This window comes from Chiloscyllium plagiosum, unplaced genomic scaffold, assembly GCF_037043375.1.
Source record: "Chiloscyllium plagiosum isolate Xiang-an unplaced genomic scaffold, Cpla_swu_hap1 HiC_scaffold_30, whole genome shotgun sequence".
Lineage (NCBI taxonomy): Eukaryota > Metazoa > Chordata > Chondrichthyes > Orectolobiformes > Hemiscylliidae > Chiloscyllium > Chiloscyllium plagiosum.
Window position 1 is genome coordinate 28,305,025 of NW_028270168.1, and position 21,880 is coordinate 28,326,904.

The 21,880-nt window shown below is 40.5% G+C and overlaps 1 protein-coding gene across 4 annotated transcripts in view; it reads right to left on the reverse strand.

The window, feature by feature from the left end:
• LOC122563660 (grainyhead-like protein 3 homolog) overlaps positions 1-21,880 on the reverse strand; it is a 103,275-nt gene that overhangs the window by 39,446 nt on the left and 41,949 nt on the right. For all 4 annotated transcript variants that reach the window (XM_043717690.2, XM_087976847.1, XM_043717691.2 and 1 more), the window contains 6 exons: positions 20,048-20,118; positions 18,646-18,967; positions 15,876-15,940; positions 14,535-14,691; positions 2,136-2,247; positions 191-285 (listed from right to left, as the gene is read on the reverse strand). In XM_043717690.2, the coding sequence (XP_043573625.1) occupies positions 191-285; positions 2,136-2,247; positions 14,535-14,691; positions 15,876-15,940; positions 18,646-18,967; positions 20,048-20,118 (822 nt within the window). The remainder of the gene's footprint in view (positions 1-190; positions 286-2,135; positions 2,248-14,534; positions 14,692-15,875; positions 15,941-18,645; positions 18,968-20,047; positions 20,119-21,880) is intronic.

Genomic DNA, 21,880 nt, shown 5'->3' on the forward strand with positions numbered 1-21,880 from the left:
GAAATGTGACCGGTTGCATAAATCTAGAGCCAGACAATGTGGTAGATATGGACGGTAGACTGTACGCTTTGGGTAATATCTTGTTCAAAGCAATGACATATTGGTTCTGTTAAATCAAATTACTATTATCATTTTATGAATATCATTGGTGACTCGGGTTAGCTTATCAAATCTCATACATCTGATTTACCTTTGCTTCCTTGTTGGAATCCCAGATGAAAGACAGAGCATTAAATGCCACTTCTTCCACACAGTTGATTGTGTTGTTGCTTTCTTTGTAATCTGCTATAAAAACAAATGGACAGAAAATCAGTCATGTCATGTATGCAATGGTGAACAAAACAATCCTTTGAGAGCAATGTCAGCACTGTCTTCCTAGTGATTTCATTTTGCTGAGATGGCATTTCCCATACACCAGCATCACTCTGGCCCAGTTTCCTGATGGACACCACATTTCTGATGGAATTCCACCTCCAAGACTTATCTCGCTATCCTCTGGCTGCTAGAACCTGGTAGTTGGACTGCCAATGCAACACCAGAAGAGACCACAGACAGGATAAGGGGTAGGAGAGCCTGAAGATCAAATCCCTGGGCCTACTTCCACCAGTTTTGAGGCAGGCATGATAGGTGGCAGAAACATGCATGGATTATTAGATTATCCATTGGAATCCTGGGCCCTCCCCCTGCTATTATTTATAAGGGGCAGGCAGGGGAGGAGCAGTCAGTGGTAGACACTGTGGGGGAGAGAAGGGAAGGGAAATGTAGTCGAGGTACTAGGATCTCACTGCCCAAAGTCTCCATCTTTTTCCATTGCTACTGTGCAGGTGAATCCAGCCCCAACTCTTCATAATAATATATTTCCAAGATATTGTTTTTACTCCACTTGTATAAAACTTAAAATTATGCTGGGTGCTTGAAACCCATGCAGTGAAATTCATTTTAATTTAATCAAGAAAAGGCTTTGACAGATGTGATCTGAATGAACTTCTATGGTGCTGCACCCTTCCTTAGTTTTATATAAAAGCCTTCCTTTACTTGTTGAAGAACATAGGGCCTCTTGCATCTTCTAACCCTTCAGGAAAACTGTCCACTAATATCTGAACTGATCAAGTAAAGAATCTTTTGGTTTTGATAAGCCCAAAAGTGATTGAGGTTAGTTTTAAATTTCTTTGTTTGAGCTATTTGTGTGGGGATTTCAACAGATACCCCGTATTGACTTCTTGGTTGGTGATCTCGGAATTGACTTTGTTCTTCCTAAAGTCAGGGGTACAAGGTTAATTTCTAACAGGTAAGTGGAACAAGCTAACCATCTCACCAAGCACAGCCATTAAGCTCCATACAACACACAGGTTAGGAGAAGGAATAGGTCACTCAGTCCCTCAAGCCTGTTTCAACATTTAATGAGATCACAACTGATTTGATTGTGGGCTCAACTCTACATTCTTGCTTACCCCAATACTCTTTGGTTCCCCTGTTAGTCAACTTCATCGTTGCATTGTATGACTTTGCATTTACAGCCAAGAAACAAACCATTCAGCTCATTACATTGCACTGATAATTAGGCTCCACGTGAGCTTCATATTTCTTGATCTAACCTTTAAGTGGCCCCAACCTATCATGCTGTTGATATGAGGCCCGATTCATGTCAGGAGATTGTTCTGATTATTTAGCTCATTTGACTTTGTAAGGTTGAGTATTGTCACCTTGGAGAACTTTTTTCCTCAACAGCACTGACATCTCTAACACTCTTGGCACATGTTTAGCTGAGGTATCATTCTGTTCTTTATGTGACAAAAGACATAATCACCAATTATAGTATTCCCTTTAAATGTAAGAGCCATGACTGTTTTACATGATTAAGTATTCTAAAAATTTCCCTGTGCATTTGACTTCATCAATTGATCTATTCAAGAACTAATATAATTGAATCCTTGCTGTAAGGATGTTGAATGGATCACGTGTAAAATGGATTTTGAACACATCAATAAAAATTAATGACAACTGATATTAAATGTTATGTACCGTATAGATTGGTATCAATGCTCAGCCCAAATTAAAACTGGAAAACAAAAGGAATTGAAAAATAAAATGCATTGATTGAGTGTGCTTAGGTCACGATGGCACCAATTTCTTACCAAAATCAATGACCCGTTGCTTAACTGTATGTTGTCGGGAATGCCAGTGTTTCCAATACTTCACTTGGTCCTCCGGAGTCTTTGCATTGTCAAAAACAGCCATGATCATACTCTACATGAGAGAATGCAGTTATTGATCAATTATTATCCATTTAGTTATTACACGCTTCCTTGTAACACATCGTCAAGAAATATCAATAGGACAGATTGTGAAGTTGTCATTTGTTAGTGTCGACACTGACTGGAATACCAAAACTATTTAAATAATTAAGTGCTAAAGTGGCATGCTGGGATGAATATTTTCAAAATAATATATGAATCTGTATATATATATGAATTGCTCATTATTTATAAATAGACTGCGAAGTGTTACATCACACTATTATCACATACGAATTGGAAAGAAATGAACGAAAATCATTTGGGCCTTAACATTAATACAATTCAACTGACTGTCTACACAGTCCTTTTAATTCAGGAGGAATGAAAGCTGGAATTCAATTGAGGTGACCAGAGACTCACCCACTGACTGAAGAGTTGGTGAGAATCCCCCCCGCCACCATTATCTCCTTTCTGGAATGCCCACCAATCAACCTCTTAACTGGGCAGCAGCAGGCATTACTCAGAATCAAAGACCGTAGATGCAGAAATCCCACCCCAAGAGCTGCAGGCCAATCAGTGTACATTGCTCAGCAGTGCCACCGGGCAATGCTGGCTGTTGCTAATAATACATCCAACCACACACTTGGGATCACAGAGTAACTCATATTTCCACATGAGGACAGCAAAGTGGGGGTCATGGAGGAGAGTATGGCTTGGTGTTGAGAGGGGGAGGTTTAGCATCAAGGGCAGAGAAGTGACTCTCGGGTCACCTTTACACTTGGTAGGGAAGTGCCTAACAATAAGGAACATTTGTATGCCCACCCTCCCAAATCCAGGAAAATAGCAAGCAATCCTGACACGATTTGCTTTTTGGGATGCCCAACCAGTGAGTCACCACCACTAATTGCCAAATCAGGAGGCTCGATTGGCAGCAGGACAGGAAGTCTGTCCACAAGCTGTCCCAGCTGTCAGAAATAGGAAGGTGGCACAGTCCCCACACCCACCCCGTGCTCTATCAAACTCAGCTCAAGTGGAGACAATTGAATTCCATCAGATAAGTCTTGAAGTGGCCTAGGAATGACTGCTTTCTGACCAGGCTGCACTGCTCAACAATATCACGCTGATCTTACTAAAGGTTCAAAACCACAGCAAACACAGCAGTGCCTCCCATTCCACATTGTTTGAGAGTTGTTTCTGAAATGCTATTGCTAAAGGTACATTTCAATGGGAATATTTAACAATTCACTTCCCAAAACTTTGCATACATTAAACAGTGCTGCATTTTCACTATTACTTGGTTTGTCCATTTAATGAGATACGTTAGCTTCAGGGACAATTTGGAAATAATTTTTGTACTGCTTTAACTTATTTATTTTTTCATGACCAATCGCTGAAGGGAATTTGATTCTCAATGTAAACTCCACTGAAGGCTTGGCCTTCCCTTTGGGAAATCCTGCTTTCCACACAGCCTCAGGATTAGAAGGAATTGTGCAGAAACAATCCAAGGGAGATCTGAACCACATGAGGAACATTGTACTAATGTGCTATTGTTCAATTATACAACTCTGCAAACGTTACAGCAGCTGCTTGAGCATATCAAGTGAGGTCTCTCTACAAGTTGTGATTATGCTTCTGATGTCAAGGAAGCACTTGTAGAACGATGGACAGCTTGTTTTACAGTGATTCGAGGTGTGAGGCTCTTAAGGTATAATTGTGCCTCGGGTTTCAATTGAACACAAATCTTGTTCGACTGCAATGAGAAAGCTGTACAGTCGTGAGGGTTTGACAGCATAGAGCACAAAATGTGGAACACAGTAAATAACCCAAGACTGCATGACACATCGTCCAAGGTTGGACACCACATGCTGGAAGGAAAAGTGCACTGCTCTCCTCTCTCAACTATCAAACAATAGGTATGCGGCCACAGTACCATTCAGTCATTTGCCCACCAAAGCTGTTTCACATCCTCCTTTTGTACTTTTTCATGTTGTTTCTCCTGCTCTTACCCACTGCCTGCCTCCCACCATGCTCCATTCCAACCCTCCCCCTCCCCAACTGCATCATGTTCCCCAAGCTGACAAACAATTAAATTGAACATTGAAGCTTCATAAAAAACAAGATTCGGAGATGCCGATGTTGAACTGGGGTGTACAAAGTTAAAAATCACACAACACCAGGTGATAGTCCAACAGGTTTAATTGGAAGCACACTAGCTTTCACCTGATGAAGGAGTGACGCTCTGAAAGCTAGTGTGCTTCCAATTAAACCTGTTGGACTATAACCTGGTGTGTGTGATTTTTAACTTTATAAAATCAACACATTGTTTCTTTTCTCTCTCCATAAGTAGCTATTTATCACAGAATCACAAATTGCCCATAGACCATTGAATCCCCACAGTGTGAAAACAGGCCATTTGGCCCAACAGGTCCACACTGACCCTTCAGCGAGAAACCCACCCAGACCCATTCCTCTACCATATTATTCTAAATTTACCCCTGACCAACACACCTAACCTACACATCCCAAAACACTATGGGCAATTTAACATGGCCAATTCACCTGACCTACACATCTTTGGACTGTGGGAGGAAACTGGAGCACCCACAGGAAATCCACGCAGACACGGGGAGAATGTGCAAACTCCACACAGACAGTCACCCGAGGCTAGAATCGAACCTGGGTCACTGGCGCTGTGAGACAGCAGTGCTAACCACTGAGCCACCATGCTGTGTTATTGTGCAGAAGCAAGCCATTTAGCCCATTATGTTTACAGCAGCTCTCTGAATAAACATCATAACTTTAGGTTTTATGCGTAATCCTGAGCAACATTTAAGTAATCATCTAAACCCATTCTGATTGCTTTGATTGTACCCAATGCCCACACTTCCAGGCAGCACATCTCACACCTGAACATCTCACACCTGAACCACTCACTGCATGAAAAGGTTTCTTCTCACATCACATTTACTTCTTTGTTAATCACTTTAAATCTGTGCCCTCTCATTCTTGAGCCATCCACAAACAGGAACAGTTTCTACCTATCTATTTTGTCCAGGACTCCCAGGATTTTGAAAACTTCAATCAACTCTCCTTCCCAAGAAGAACAAGCCCTAACTTCTCTAATCTATCCTCGTAACTGAAAATCACACAACACCAGGTTATAGTCCAACAGGTTTATTTGGAAGCACTAGCTTTCTGAGTGCTGCTCCTTCATCAGGTGGTTGTCCAACTCATAACTGAAGTTTTTCATCGAGTTGCCATTCATGCTGCACTTACTCCAATGTGCTCACATTCTTCTCAAAGTGTGGCTCCCAAAACTGTACAGTACACTCCATCTGAGGTCTCACTAATGTGTTATAAATGTTCAGCATAACCTCCCTGCTATTGTATTCTATGCCACTATTAATAAAACCTAGGATTCTGTATATTTTATTATTACTTCCTCTACCTTTCCTGCCACCTTTACACATACAGTACCTAGCCAGGTCTCCTACACATCCTCTACAGTAGCACCCTTGGTTTTATATTATCTCTCCATTGTTATTGTACACATCCCTTTCAATTTAATCTACTTGATAGATTTTCCTGAATCTCTAGGGTTCTTGCAGAAAGAGCCATCAATAGTTCCTGAAATGAGCTGACCAAGGAACATTATTGGCGGTTCGTTCACTGTTCTGCCAGTTTGCTTTATATCAGTTTAGGCAGAAAGGTCAAGAGGCTGAAATTCATCATTGCTTCTCTGTGGTGGGTGACTGCTTGGATCCTCCAAACATTTGTTTTAGATTAGATTACTTACAGTGTGGAAACAGGCCCTTCAGCCCAACAAGTCCACACCGACCTGCCGAAGCACAACCCACCCAGACCCATTCCCCTACATTTACCCCTGCACCTAACACTACAGGCAATTTAGCGTGGCCAATTCACCTAACCTGCACATTTTTGGACTGTGGGAGGAAACCGGAGCACCCGGAGGAAACCCACACAGACACGGGGAGAATGTGCAAACTCAACACAGTCAGTCGCCTGAGGCGGAAGTTGAACCCGGGTCTCTGGCGGTGTGAGGCAGCAGTGCTAACCACTGTGCCACCGTGCCGACAACAATCTAATCTAATCTTAACATGGCTTTGAAAAGGAATCAGTTTGATTACCTCAAATACAAGGAGGAGAGATGGACAAGGTCAGGGTCTGGTGCTGGAGATGCCTGAGTGCAAGGCCAATATCAGTTTGTGTCCACTTATCCCTTGCTAATAAGATTTGGTTTTGCTCACCCCAGTCTTTGGTGAAGTCAGCAGGAAGGACAGAGGTGGGTGCAAATCCTCAGCTCAGGCTCTCAAAGTTTATCTTGGAACACAGAATCAAAATTGCCTTTGAATTCATCAAACAACACAATTGCTCCATAAAAGTGTTATGAAACAGAAAATCAAATGTAAATGTTGGAAATGTAAAATGAAAACATCACTTGCTCGATGAAAGGTTTATACTGAAATATTAATGGCTTTACTTTCGCTCGGCAAGTAATATCCAGTTAACTATTTCTAGCATTCTCTATTTGATCTTATTTAATAAATAGAAATTATTTAGATGGAGATTTCAATGTAATAGAGATGTGAAAACTAATTCATTAAGCAAACAATAACAACCTCCTGTGCCAATAAAAGAACACATTGAAAATTGTCACTTGTTCGTCCACATTCTAAAACTCAACTGAAACATGAGTCACTTAGGGACCCTTTTACAAGTGAATACGTGCTAATATTTATTTGTATGCCCATCAGGAAGGGTGCGGTGATGTAAAGAAAAAAAAACATGCGCAAGGAATGAAGGTGTTATTAGGCAGATTTTGAAAAAAAATGTATTCACAGAATGAGGGCAGTGATAGCCAGGTCAGTATTTATTCCCAATCTCTAACTGCCCAAAGAGCAGTTAAGTGTCAGTCACATTGCTGTGGATCTGGAGTCACATGTAGGCCAGACCAGATATGGCTGTTTCCTTCCCTAAGAAAATTAGTGAACCAGATGGGTTTTTCTTGACAATGGTTTCATGGTTACCATTAGTCTCCTAATTCCAGATATTCATTGAATTGAAATTTCACCATCGACCATGGCAGATTCGAACCTAAGTCCCCAGAACATTAGTTGAGTTTCTGGATTAATTGTCAGGTGAAAACACCACTCAGTATTATCTCTCTTCAAAGAAACCATAGGTACATATATACAAACATTGAATGATGGATTGGGTGAGATTTCATCAACATCCTCAGTGTTTGGGAAGAATAATCAAAGCCTCTTAAGTGGATTTATATCATCAACAGCATGTTGCTAATCCAGAGTTTTGATGGATGACTTGATTTCAGGTTGGATAGTAGTCAGTGTGAGGAGTAATAAAGTATCAGACTTTCTACTGTCTATGGAAGATTTAACTTCAGAAAGCAAAATCCAATTCACAATGCAGGCTGAAATCAGACTCCAAACAGGGCAGTACTGCCAGGGAACACCAGGGCTTCAAGTGAAATGGTCAGAGATTCAATTTGCTCAAAAAAAAATGTCAACAGAGAGGGAATCAACACCATTGATCATGCTGTGTTGTTCAAGATGAGGTTCCAAATAGAATTACAAATACAACGAATGCCCAGCAAGTGGAGCTATATGCTATGAGTGTGGTCATCTGGGTAAGTTTAGAAAATATTGCCAGTTAACAGCCCCTTATCACCTCACGAACAAAGAAGAGTTCCTGCAAAAGGAAAATTTATCGAGAAATATAAATCATATGACCATAAGTAGGAAGCCATTCAGCCAATCGTGTCTGCTCAGCCATTCAGTGCAATCATAACTAATCTATAATTTACAATCTCAATTTCCTGCCTTGTCTTTATAACAATTGTTTCCCTTGCTAATTAAAAATCTGTCTATCTCTCCCTTGAACCTATTGAATGAAACAGCCTCCATAGCTGTCTGTAATAAATAATTCCATACATTCAACACCCTCCAAGAGAAGAAATTCCTCCTCTTCTGTGAGTTAAGTGGCCAACCCCTTAATCTGAGATTCTATCCTCTGCTCCTAGACTCTCCCACAACAGACCACAAGTTTTTGCATCTCGTTTATCAATGTCCCAAAAAATCTTATCTGTTTCAATAAGGTCACCTCTCATACTTCTAAATTCCAATGAGTACAGGCTCAACCAATGCAACTTCTCCTCATAAAAAAATCTCTCCATACCCAGGATCAACCTGCTGAACCATCACTGTACTGCCTCCAATGGCAATATATCTTTATTTAGATGAGGAAGTCAAAACTGTTCACAATTGGTTACATCATGCAACAATGACAAAATTCAAGAGGTTAAACATACAGGGTAAAAGGTCAAGACAACACTGCAGAGGGAGGTCAAAGGAACTCAGAACAGATTCTTGACCATCAACTTGAAGGTACAAGATTAAAAACAGAATTTAATCATGACACAGGAATAGTTGTGTCAATAATGGCAAACAGTTTGTCACGATTGAAGTCTTTGAGAGTCAGACGAGCAAATATAAAACTTCAAGGTCCAGGAGGCATCATTTTTTCAGATGCATGGGCAAATCATAGAGTCATATAGTCAAACAGGTGTACAACACAGAAACAGACCCTTCGGTCCAACTCATTCATGTCGACCAGATATCCCAACCCAATCTAGTCCCACCTGTCAGCACCCAGCCCGTATCCATCCAAACCCTTCCTATTCATATACCCATTCAGATGCCTTTTAAATATTGCAATTCTACTGGCCTCCACCACTTCCTCTGGCAGCTCATTCCATACACGTACCACCTTCTGTGTGAAAAAGTTGCCTCTTTTATATCTTTCCCCTCTCACCCTAAACCTATGCCCTCTAGTTCTGGACAACCACCCCAGAGAAAATACTTTGTCTATTTATCCTATCCTTGCCCCTCATGATTTTATAAACCTCTATAAGGTCACCCCTCAGCCTCCGATGCTCCAGGGAAAACAGCCCTAACCTATTCAACCTCTCCCTATAGCTCAAATCCTCCAACCCTGGCAATATACTTGTAAATCTTTTCTGAACCCTTTCAAGTTTCACAGCATCTTTTCGATAGGAAGGAGAACAGAATTGCATGCAATATTCCAACAGTGGCCTAACCAATGTCCTGTACAGCTACAACATGACCTCCCAACTCCTGTACTCAATACTCTGACCAATAAAGGAAAGCATACCAAAAGCTTCCTTCATTATCCTACCTAACTGTGACTCCGCTTTCAAGGAGCTATGAACCTGCACTCCAAGGTCTCTTTGTTCAGCAGCACTCCCTAGGACCTTACTATTAAGTGTATAAGTCCTGTTAAGATTTGCTTTCCCAAAATGCAGCACCTCACATTTATCTAAATTAAACTCCATCTGCCATTTCTCAGTCCATTGGCCCATCTGATCAAGATCCCATTGTAGTCTGAGGTAATCTTCTTCGCTAGGAGAAAGTGAAGACTGCAGATGCTGGAGATCAGAGCTGAAAAATGTGTTGCTGGAAAAGCGCAGCAGGTCAGGCAGCATCCAAGTAGCAGGAGAATCGACGTTTCAGGCATGAGCATGAAGAAGGGCTCATGCCCGAAACGTCGATTCTCCTGCTCCTTGGATGCTACCTGACCTGCTGCGCGAATCTTCTTCGCTGTCCATTACACCTCCAATTTTGGTGTCATTTGCAAACTTACTAACTGTATCTCTTATGCTCACATCCAAATCATTTATATAAATGATGAAAAATAATGGACCCAGCACCAATCCTCGTAGCACTCCACTGGTCACAGGCCTCCAGTCTGAAAAGCAACCCTCCACCACCACCCTCTGTCTTCTACATTTGAGCCAGTTCTGTATCCAAATGGCGAGTTCTCCCTGTATTCCATGAGATCCAAACTTGCTCACCAGTCTCCCATGGGGAGCCTTATCGAATGCCTTACTGAAGTCCATATAGATCACGTCTACCGCTCAGCCCTCATCAAATCTCTTTTTTTACTTCTTCAAAAAACTCAATCAAGTTTGTGAGACATGGTTTCCCACACATAAAGCCATGTTGCCACCCACGTTGACAGGGTTGTTAAGAAGGTATGCAGTGTTTTAGCTTTTATTAATAGAGGGATCGAGTTCCGGAACCATGAGGTTATGCTACAGCTGTACAAAACCCTGGTGCAGCCGCACTTGGAGTATTGTGTACAGTTCTGACCACAGCATTATAAGAAGGATGTGGAAGCTTTGGAAAGGTTGCAGAGGAGATTTACTAGGATGTTGCCTGGTATGAGGGAAGGTCTTACGAGGAAAGGCTGAGGGACTTGAAGCTGTTTTCGTTGGAGAGAAGAAGGTTGAGAGGTGACTTAATAGAGACATATAAGATAATCAGAGGATTAGATAGGGTGGACAGGGAGAGCCTTTTACCAAGTATGGTGACGGCAAGCACAAGGGGACACAACGTTAAATTGAGCGATTGAGGGGTGACAGATATAGGACAGATGTCAGAGGTAGTTTCTTTACTCAGAGTAGTAAGGGTATGGAATGCTTTACCTGCAACGGTAGTAGATTCGCCAACTTTAAATACATTTAAGTCGTCATTGGACAAGCATATGGACGTACATGGAATAGTGTAGGTTAGATGGGCTTCAGATTGTTGCGCCGACCTGTCATACCATCGAGGGCCAAAGGGCCTGTACTGCACTGTAATGTTCTATGTTCTATGTTGACTATCCCTAATCAGCCCTTGCCTTTCCAAATATATGTACATTCTGTCCCTCAGGATTCCCTCCAACAACTTGCCCATCACAGACATCAGGCTCACTGGTCTATAGTTCCCTGGCTTGTCCTTACCACCTTTCTTAAACAGGGGCACCACGTTAGCCAACCTCCAGTCTTCCAGCACCTCACCTGTGACTATCAATGACACAAATATTTCAGTAAGAGGCCCGGCAATCACTTCCGTAGCTTACCACAGAGTTCAAGGATACACTTGATCAGGCCTGGGGACTTATCCACTTTTATGTGTTTCAAGACATCCAGCACTCCCTCCTCTGTAATATGGACATTTAATCACCCATGAGTACCTAAAAAATGCTGGCCTAAAATTTTAGCTTGTTTTTGTTCTAATCCAATCCTGATAGATCAGTTGTGCAATTTTCAATAGTTTATACTTTTTTTCCTAATAATTTTCAATTCATTAGGAACTATGTATGCATTACACTAAAAATAAAAACAAGATCTGTATGTATATTTGTATCCCTGCTGAACCATTTGCTGGATATAAATGCATATTAATGGCCTAGATCTTCATAGAAACTTGCACTTTTGTAATGACACTTCAAAATCACAAAAGCTCTTGAATGGTACACAAAACTGAATGCCACTATTTAAACCAAACCAAAGTTCTCTGCACCTTTGAGCCACTCTGTCTGGGTGCTCTCAGAGGAAGTGAAAAGCTAGTAGCTGTGTTCACATTGAAATCAATGGCAATTATGAATTTCCTAGTTTAACTCCAGATTTCATGCTGCTGACACTTAGCCTGGTAAATAATGATGTTAGTGCCTTGGTGATGGAATGATAAATGACTGAAAACATGGTTCATGTGAACCAGGTCTTAACTTCTGTAAATATGAAAAGCCAGTTTCATTTGATGTTCATGCCATTTTTCAATTCAGAAAGAGCATGAGCTCAGACCGTTCATGTTCTAAAGGGATAAATTAATCACCTATGAATGTTCACTGTTGACTTTGAGTTGTTATTGTGTCATTACTTTCTCAGGGCAAACTAACATTGGGTGTGTAGCAGATGGCTGAACATCTCACATGCTAACCTACAGTTTATCATTTGGATTATGAAGTGTGGTTCCAAATGTTTAAGCTTTAAAGTTTAAAGTAGCACCCCTTTGACATGCATTACTAGGATGTGAAAGTGCCGGTGAAGGACTGGGGTGGACAAAGTTAAAAATCACACAAAACCAGGTTATAGTGTTGCGTGATTTTTAACTTTATGTGTTACTAAATATAATGCAGCTGTCCAATGCCTATGGGGGAATAATCTGATTATTATTTTGGTGTATTTTTCTGCGAAGAAAACCACCCAATCATCACATGTTCTCTCCACAAATATTGACTAGCCCACTGAGCACATCCAACATTTTCTGCTTTTACTTTTAAGATTTCCCAACATTTGCACATTCTGCTTTCTGAAGGTGAAAGTTAAGTTAGCATCCTGATAAAGGCTCTCAGCCCTCACTTTTAATCCTGTATAATGCAGTTTTCAGTTTAAGAGAACACATAAGTTAGCCCAGTAATACATTCACACAGGGATATCCCAAAACAACAGCGCACATGATGGACTGTTTCAGAAGTTCTTAAATAACAAGAACCAATAAGATTTCTTGACTCCATCCAAAGGTATTTCCAATATTCAAAAACTCTCCAAGATAACATGAGAAATATTGTTTGATTCTTAAATCAGGATGAAGCTTAAATTCTTCACATACTTCTCAGTGCAGATTTAAAAGATGGATTTGCATAATTTTTTTTCCATTAGAAGATGCTTCCTTTTATAATTGTGGTTAAATTCGGTAACCTCCCTTTGTTCACAAAACGAGTGGAAATGCAAATTTGTGGGCAATTATTTCCTCTTCCTAGAAGTGACAGCACAGGTGGCAAAAAGGACAAGTAATCAGGCAGATTGGCACCAGACAGACACCTGCCAACTTTCCCCTCACCTCATCAATCAAGATGTGGCATGAGATCCATGGACAACCTTCCCAACCTCCTGCCAATCGATTCCCTGAAGTGATTAACTAATGACCACTTAAGGGTCTCAAGCTTCAAGTGATAACTGGATCAACTACCTGGTGCAGTCCCAGTGCTGTTTCTGCCCTAACACACCCTCCCTCCCTGTCACCCGAGTCTGTAAACAGCTCACAGAAACTCCACCACACAACCCCAGCACTATATGCCCCAAGGGCCCGAGAACCTAGCTCTTAGTTATTGTCTTCTGATATACCCCACTTTCCCACACTCTGACAATTACGTGGCATCCTGGGAGGTGAGAGAAATGACTGCCTTCCTGGTGGAGACCAGCCTGATAAATTAGAGTGGAGGGATTACATTTGCCCCAGTCTGGGAATAGTTGGGAGCATGAATGGAGCAGAGGCTGATCATAACATTCCACACTCTTGACTCTTAACATTCTCTCCTGCATTTCTCACTCTGTGACTTCCCCCAAAATAAAGCACTTACTTCTCTCTAGTCCTGGTCTTCAGGGCTGAGCAGCCTAGGGCCTCTGACAAGTGCAGTGATTGTAACTGAATGAGACGGTGGACCTCATAGAATCTGAATTCCCTGATTGGACCAGACTAACAGCCCCAATCAGGGACCCCTGACTGACAGACAAGAACAGGAATGTTCCACTGCTTGTCACTGGCCGCTCGGGTGTTTCCTTTCTTCCTGGTGGAGGAAATTGAATAAAAGTTCATACACTTTGTGCTTCTCACTGTGTCTCACACCTGCACACCACAACGTGGGTGCTGGGGAAAAAATAAGCACTACCGCAGTTAGGCGGTAGTGTGGGGGTTAGCAGTAAAAAAAAAGAAAAAAAAAGAACAGGATTGTCAGACATCCTGATCACTCTGACAGCTGGTTCTAAGGGAGCTGGATCAGCATCACAGACACTCCATGTGTAAATAAAGGGTGACTTGGTGATGGGATACCAACCTCTGTGGAGTTATTTCAACAATCCTCTGCAGCTCGCAATATTCACCAGTCTCTGATTGACTGACAGCACCAGATGTGGCACTTGATAGATGGCGAAGCACTTAACCTGCCTGTTTGCAATTAATCCTGAAGACTTACTTGGTGGAGGTGGGGAGGGTTCTTACGTGCAACATAACATTCTGCATTTGCCAGCAAGTACCAAAGTTTGGTACTTTCCTTCCTCATGAGACCATACCTTTGATATGGATATACATCTAAACCACACATTCCTGAAACCCAGGGTGATGGTGTGTCTATTTTAACACTGACTGATGAGAGACCCATTTCTTCTAGTTTATAGTCTGCAGTTAAAGGATGGAAATGGCTGAGGAGAACATATTGGCAAGTTCAGCATGACAGGCTCTATTCCAAACAACACACCTGGTGTCCATGTTAACAAAACATAACACCAATTTAAAATATTGCTAGGAGATCAAGTGGATAAGAAAGCATACCAGCTAAGCAGCAAATTCCACTAACTGTGTAAAAGGAAGTCTAGATTAATGAAGCTGAGGTGAGAAATCCAAAATATCTTACTCGAACTTTGGTTGAGGATGATTGCAGACACTTGTCACTGTGCATAGCTTTCAATGTGATGGGGTAAAACTGTCCCTTGTTGAGGTAACCCATCGATTCCTCTCCTGGTTTCTGGTTGACAGATTTAGGTGCTTCAAGCATGTATTCAAAATCCACCCTTAAAAAATGAGGGAAGAAAGTCTGAATACACTAATGCTGAATATTTTGCTTTTTCTTTGAACAAATAAGAGCTAATTTTCCAAATTTATCCTTCCTCCCTGTGGCATTTTACATCAGAACATTTACATTCATGGGCGGCATGGTGGCTCACAGCACCAGAGACCTGGGTTCAATTCCTGCCTCAGGCAACTGTCTGTGTGGAGTTTGCACATTGTCTGCATGGGTTTGCTCCAGTTTCCTCCCACAGTCCAAAAATGTGCAGGTTAGGTGAATTAGCCAGGCTAAATTGCCCTTAATGTTAGGTGAAGGGGTAAATGTAGGGGAATGGGTCTGGGTGAGTTGCTCTTCGGAGGGTTGGTGTGGACTTGTTGGGCCGAAGGGCCTGTTTCCACACTGTAAGTAATCTAATCTAATCTAAATCTGGCAATGTCTGGGTAACCTTTTGACAATTTAAATATGTGTCAGCAAAAGTCTGAGGGGTTGAATGACCTCATTCTTTCTGTCAGCTTCAAAGCTGAATTTCTGTCTGACAACACAAAATCAGAATAATATCTCCATCGCATTTTCTAAAAAAAAAGCAGACTTATGATTTTACATCTGTGATGTAGAAACTTAGAAAATGAGAAACCTTTACTAATCATTGTTGATATTTTTAAATTGTACTCTACAGTTTCCATTGAGGAAATTATGTCAACTCCAATTAGTCCCAGTTAAACTGTGTCCAGAATTGTAATATATTTTGCTTGTAAATAATAAATGAATCTCAAAGGAAGGATTAAGATTCATTTTTTAGAACTTCTTAAATTGGCATCTTGTCTTGAATTTAACTGAATTTCCACATCAATTCTGATAGATATGTTACATATGTTATTTAGGTTATTTTCCATTTTGTGCGAGAAATTGCTTCCTGGATCTTTTCTGTAATTAGAGGGGATTCTACACTGTATGAAACTGAAGTAGATTCAGCTTTCTGTTTGCTATATCAGTTTTTATTAAAATGAGAGCATCATTTGTTTCATAAAAATGCTTTGTGCTTACGAAAATATGGTCTCAAGTGGATTTAAACATAAATTTTGTGTCTTTTCATCACACCTTAAGTGTTGTGTTTTCATTAAAAAATTGGAAAATGCAATTCTGTAAATTACTTTACCTAATGGCACAAATTCTGGTGGGTATACCTACCTCAGTTTATCATGCGTAACATTTTCCTCGACACAGGATGGTTTTATCAAATCATTAAGGAAGGCCTATATAACAAAATGGAAAAGATTGTTCAGTTAGTTACATTTGTATTATTTCTTCAAGATTCTCACTGTCCTGTTTCAGGATTTTCACTTCATTTTAGTAAAATCAGTCTATATGCAGTGTTAATGAGCCAAAAAACCTAATATTATCTCTTGTCGATGTCCAGCAGGTAGATTTAAACATAGAAGAACTTGTTCCAGTATTTCATAGATTGCTCTTAACGTTTTGGCTAAGACCAGTAAGCTTATCCATTGAGAAAAGCGTGTTCCTAAATTAAGTAAAAATCATGTTTTGGAATATAGCTGATTTTGGTTGAGGATTAAATTCTGTGGCAGTGTAGTTATGGACATAGCTCCATTGTTAAACATCAAACTATGCTATAAATACTGCCACTGAGCAGTGTGTAAGTGAAGCAATCAAATTAGGAATGTCCTAGATTCATTCAAAAGGCTGTGTTGAATTATTTGATCCAGGGGCAACAAACCAAATGTTACCACAGGTCTCATTTAGGGTGAAGTGAAGCAGTTTGCTAGGGTTCTGACTCCTCATTAGTATCTCGTGTTCCTCGTTGGAAGTGTGATGTTGTGGAAGAAAATTTCAGGTTTTATTATTATAGTTCCGCCTCCCAGCACAACTGTGATAACACATGAAGAGAGCTCAAAAAATGTAACCCCATAAATAATTAGTTTTATTATTCGTTCATGGGATTTGGGCTTTGTTGACTGGGAGCAAGTGAGGACTGCAGATGCTGGAGATCAGAGTCAAGAGTGTGGTGCTGGAAAAGCACAGCAGGTCAGGCAGCATCTGAGGAGCAGGAGAATCGATGTTTTGGGCATAAGCCCTTCATGAATCCCTGCTGAAGGGCTTATGTCCAAAATATCAATTTTCCTGCTCCTTGGATGCTGACTGACCTGCTGTGCTTTTCCAGCACCACACTTTTGGCTTTGTTGACTGGTCCAGTGTTTATTGCCCATCCCTAGTTCCCGTTGACAAGGTGACAGTGAGCTGTCTTCTTGAACTGCTACAATCCATGTGCTGCAGGTAAACCCAGAAAGCTGTTAGGCAGGGAGTTCCAGATATTGAAACAGTAGCACTGAAGCAACAGCGATATACTTCCAAGTTAGAATGGTGAGATGCTTGGTGGTGTTCCCATGTATCTGAGGCACTAGTTCTTTTAGATGGTAATGGAATTGAGTTTGGAGATGCTGTCTTAGGAACCTTGGTAAATCTCTGCTTAGTATCTTGTTAATAGTGCGCACTGCTGCTACTATTATATATCTGTGTTGGAAGGAGTGAATGTTTATGGATATGGTACAAAACTGAGTGTTGTTGAAGCTGCATTCATCCAGGCAAGTGGACAGTATTCTATCATACTCTCGACTTGTGCCTTGTAAATGGTGGACGGTCTTTAAGGAGTCAAGAGTTGAGTTGCGTTCTGCAGGATTCCTTGCCTTTGGCCTGCACTTGTAGATAAAGTACTTATTTGGCTAGTTTGGTTTCTGGCCAATGGGAACCCTAGGATGTTGATAGCCTAAGGGTTGTTGACATGAAAATGGTAAAATAATCCCTTCATGCCTCAGCGAAAGTTTTTCCTGATGTAGTGGTTGAAATTACAGACAGTCTTGCTTAGCATCAAAACACAGTGGCTCTGATTTGACCACACATCAACATCAATGTGTTGAAAGCCTGAACAAGTGATTAGTTTGCATGTTGGAGCCTTGAATGCTTTAATTGCGATTTAGATTCTGTTTTATAAAAATGTCTAAAACCAATTAAGAGTGCTTTAATACCAATGAAAGTTAAATATTAAGGGATAGGAGCTATATAGCTGAATAAATTAATTAGCATTGATAGAAAAAATAACTTCAGTTTATAAAGACAGCTTTCAAATTCTTATTCAGCCATGTAGCAGATTCCCTTTTTGCTACATTCAGATTCAAAAATTAAAGTTTTCTTCAAAATCTATTATTGACAACCGAGTAGCTAAAGCTTCAACTTTATACTAAATTTCCGTCTTCAGTTTTAGTTAAACAATTCAAGTTGGTCACTTCCTGCGAGCTTTATAGTCAGGACTGACTCATTACCATTGGCTATAATTTCACAAGGTAGATTTGGATAGACATTATTTCTGTATAAATACCTCATTAGACTGAAGAGATGATCAAGCAAAACTCCAGAATCATTCAAACCTCTTCTGCTACCATCAACTTCCTAGTCTGTCCCTCCTTCACTATAGCAATACAACAATAGTGTTCCACGTCTGCTTCACTACTGCTTTCTTAGTTAATTCCTTAACTGTAATCTTTTATTTTAATATTTTCTTTGAAGCTATTTTGTCAGACAATATGTTTCTTCATACTTCATCATCACTTAGCTGAAAGCTGCCTGATGATTCACTTCAGAGCTCCTGTCAAAGTACATTCTAGACAACCATCAGGAGTAGTATGTGTGAACAGGGAAGATTAATGACCTTGACTGTTATATCCCCTCACAATTACCAAATCAAGATCAAAATCATGTCAAGAGTAGAAACACAGGCCTGAACCTGAATTATACAACTGCTTTATCACACAACCCGTTGACACACAATAATTGATATAATTAGTCACTTGGGTCTTAACACATATTACAACATTGCTCAATTTGAGTCATTTTCATAACCAATTACTTTAGGAAATACTTGGACTGCTATTTCCATTAAACCTACCTCAGGTGACATGTCTTTAAATGCATCTTTGAAATTGTTCTCAGGAGCCCACCTTTGTGGTAACTGAGTCATTAAAATATTATCAAATGAATCAATTAGATTGCAGTCATATAGGTCCGTGGGAATACTGGTATAGTTATCCAACAGTGGCTGAGATTTAGAAGCTGTAAAGATCGAATCTGACTGGAGCCGGTGGGATCTTTTGTCTGGATCGGGGTACTCTGTTGACATCGTGATATCTTCAGGCAAAAGTTTCATACTTTGAATAGAACAATCCAGAGATGTCATGTCATCGAATTCAAATCCATTTCCAGTGTTACTCCTGTAGAAAAGAAATGTACTTGTGAAAAAGGCACAGTCTAGTCTTTCCTCTCATTTTATTAGAGTTTTCATTTTCTGGATGGCTTTCAACTTCAGGTATCCACTTCAGTGTGGAAGACAGTGAATCTTAGTTTGTATCCTTCAGTTGACTTCCAATTAGGGAGTAGATCAGTTAATCACTGAGGAGCTAATTCATCAGACTCCTTTCATTCTAAGAGCAGATTAACCTCACATGCCAGTGTTTACCAGGCATACACACAGTTAATTGACCCATTAATCCTCTGTTGCATTTGCATTGATCCTGATTTTAACCTGATTATTTTCAATAAATGGCCAAAGCATCTAGCTGAAGTCCATCTTTAGATTTGCAAATAAACTGCAACAGTTCGACACTGGCCTGAATGGGGAGGCAGCTTCGACCTTCCTTCTAAGAGGAACAGAGATTGCTGACGGCTTTTGTTCTCACTTTCTTTAATGCAGCATGCATGGAACCCCCAGACTATCATTTTAGAACAGTACATAAATGATAACAAGATAAACCTAAAGAGAAGATTGGCGTTAAATTTGTGGAGACAGAAGGAGCATGCTCTATGAAACTAAACTGGGCCACTAACCCACCTGACACCACCATTCCTAAGACTAGATAACAACCTTGCTCCATCCACTTACCCACAATATTATAGTAGTCACTGGTCTGTCTCTAGGGAATTGTTTCCCATCAGCAGTTTGTCAGTCAAATGCTAACATAGACTAGTACTCCCACTCGGAATATTTGTGATGTGGCTGTGCAATCTGCCATATGCAATTATGTTCTAATTAGGGAAGAGAAAAAGAAATGACACGTTGCCACATTTAGGCAATGTTTGGGAAGAGACATTTTCTCCATTCTGAAACTTAGAGAGGGGAGTCTTTGCCTACGCTGAAAATGTGAGAAGACCCCGGCTCAGTAATCAAAGGCCACTTGAGGTGGCAAGTTGAAATAAATGTTTGTCCAAATGGATATTCAGTTCAGCATTTTCTTCTTTTTTAATAAAATGAGCAAGATGTGACGTGGCCATCAAAATCTAAAAATATCTCGTACCTTTTTACTAAATTCGATTCACATGGGCGAGGCACTTTTCCGGGCAGAATAAGTCTTTCCTGCTTTGGGACCTTTAAAAGAAATAACATCACACACTTAAATAAAAGGACACAGAAAATCCATAAACTGTTGAGATTCAAAAAGAAAATCAGTCAACAAGATTTGGCTTGATTTGCTGATAGCAATTGTAGAATAACAAATATGTCAGATAATTCATTAGCTTGTTCATATGACTTGTTGTAAACTGAGTAACTAGATCTTATCTGACATTTGAGAATGAGATAACAGTGATGTTGTGTGTGTTTCTCGAATTTTGAAACACATTTTATACTGGTCTCATTATTTCTAATTGCAAGTTCAATTACACACCTCAGAGACATAAGAAAAAGCGTCTCTTTGCTTCCTCACATTCACATGTCTCTGTCCTGGAGTACGGGGAGCAAATAGTCATGTAGCAGCCCAAGTTTTCATTTATGTAGGCTGCTGATGTCGCAATGAATTTCTCAGTGGTTTGGTGGACCATTACATGCTGAAACTTATCACTAAAGCACAGAAACAGCCATTCAGCCCAACCAGTCCAGAACAGTGTTTTATACTCCACTTTAGCCTTGCCCATCTTATGAATTGGAGGTTTGTCCTCTTTTTTTGCTTCAGTGCCAACCATTAATGGGACAAATGAATGTATGAACTGTATCTTAAATTAAGCAAAATCTTATTTGGCATAAAACGTTTTTCCTGACCATGGCATCTCAAATCTTCAATATTATTTTAATACATTCATGGAATGTGGGCAATGCTGGCGAGGCCAATATTTATTGTTCATTCCTCATTACCTTTGAGAAGTTGGTGGTGAGCTGCCTTTTTGAATTGCTGCCATTCATTGGTGTATGTAAACCCACAATGCCATTAGAAGGACATGTATAGGATTTTGACACAATGACAGTGAACCAACACCCATATATGTCAAGGAGTGGATAGTGAGTACCTTGCAGGGGAGCTTGTAGGTGATGGGATTCCCTTGTATCTGTTGTTCTGTTCTTCTGGATGGATGGCATCGTAGGTTTGGAAGGTGCTGTCTAAGAAGTCTTGGTGAATTTCGGCAGTGCATCTTATAGAGTATACACTGCTGCTACTGAGCATCGGTGGTGGAAGAAATGAATGTTTGTGGATGTGGTGCAAATTAAGAACTGGTTTGTTCTGGATGGTGTAAAGTATCTTGTGTGTTGTTGGAGCTATACACATCCAATCAAGTGGAGAGTATTCCATCACATTCCTGACTTCTGGCTTCTGGCAATGGGCTGTGGGGAGTCAGGAGGTAACTTACTATTGTCGGATTCCTTGCCTCTGACCTGCTATTGTACACTTTCAATGTTCTAACGAAAACAATCCAATTTGTCCAACCTCTTGTTATTGCTAATATACTCTGAATCCTGGCATCAACCTGGTAAACCTCTTTTCTACCCTCCCAAAGCCTCCACATCTTTGCTACAGTGTGAAAACCAGAACTGCGCACAATATTCCAAATGTGGCCTAACTAAAGCTTTGTACAGGTGCAACTAACTTGCCAATTTTTATATTCAATGCCCCAACCAATGAAGGCAAGCGTACGCCTTCTTTACCACCTTCACCATTTGTATTATCACTTTCAAGGAACTATGGTCTTGCATTCCAAGATGGCTCTGCATATAAATGCTCCTAAGGGTCCTGCCATTTGCTTTCCTTTTGCATTTGACCTCCCAAATTTATCAAGGTTCCCATTTGTTAAGATTAAACTACATCTGCTATTTCTCTGCCCAACTTTCCAACTGATCCATATTCTGCTGTATCATTTGA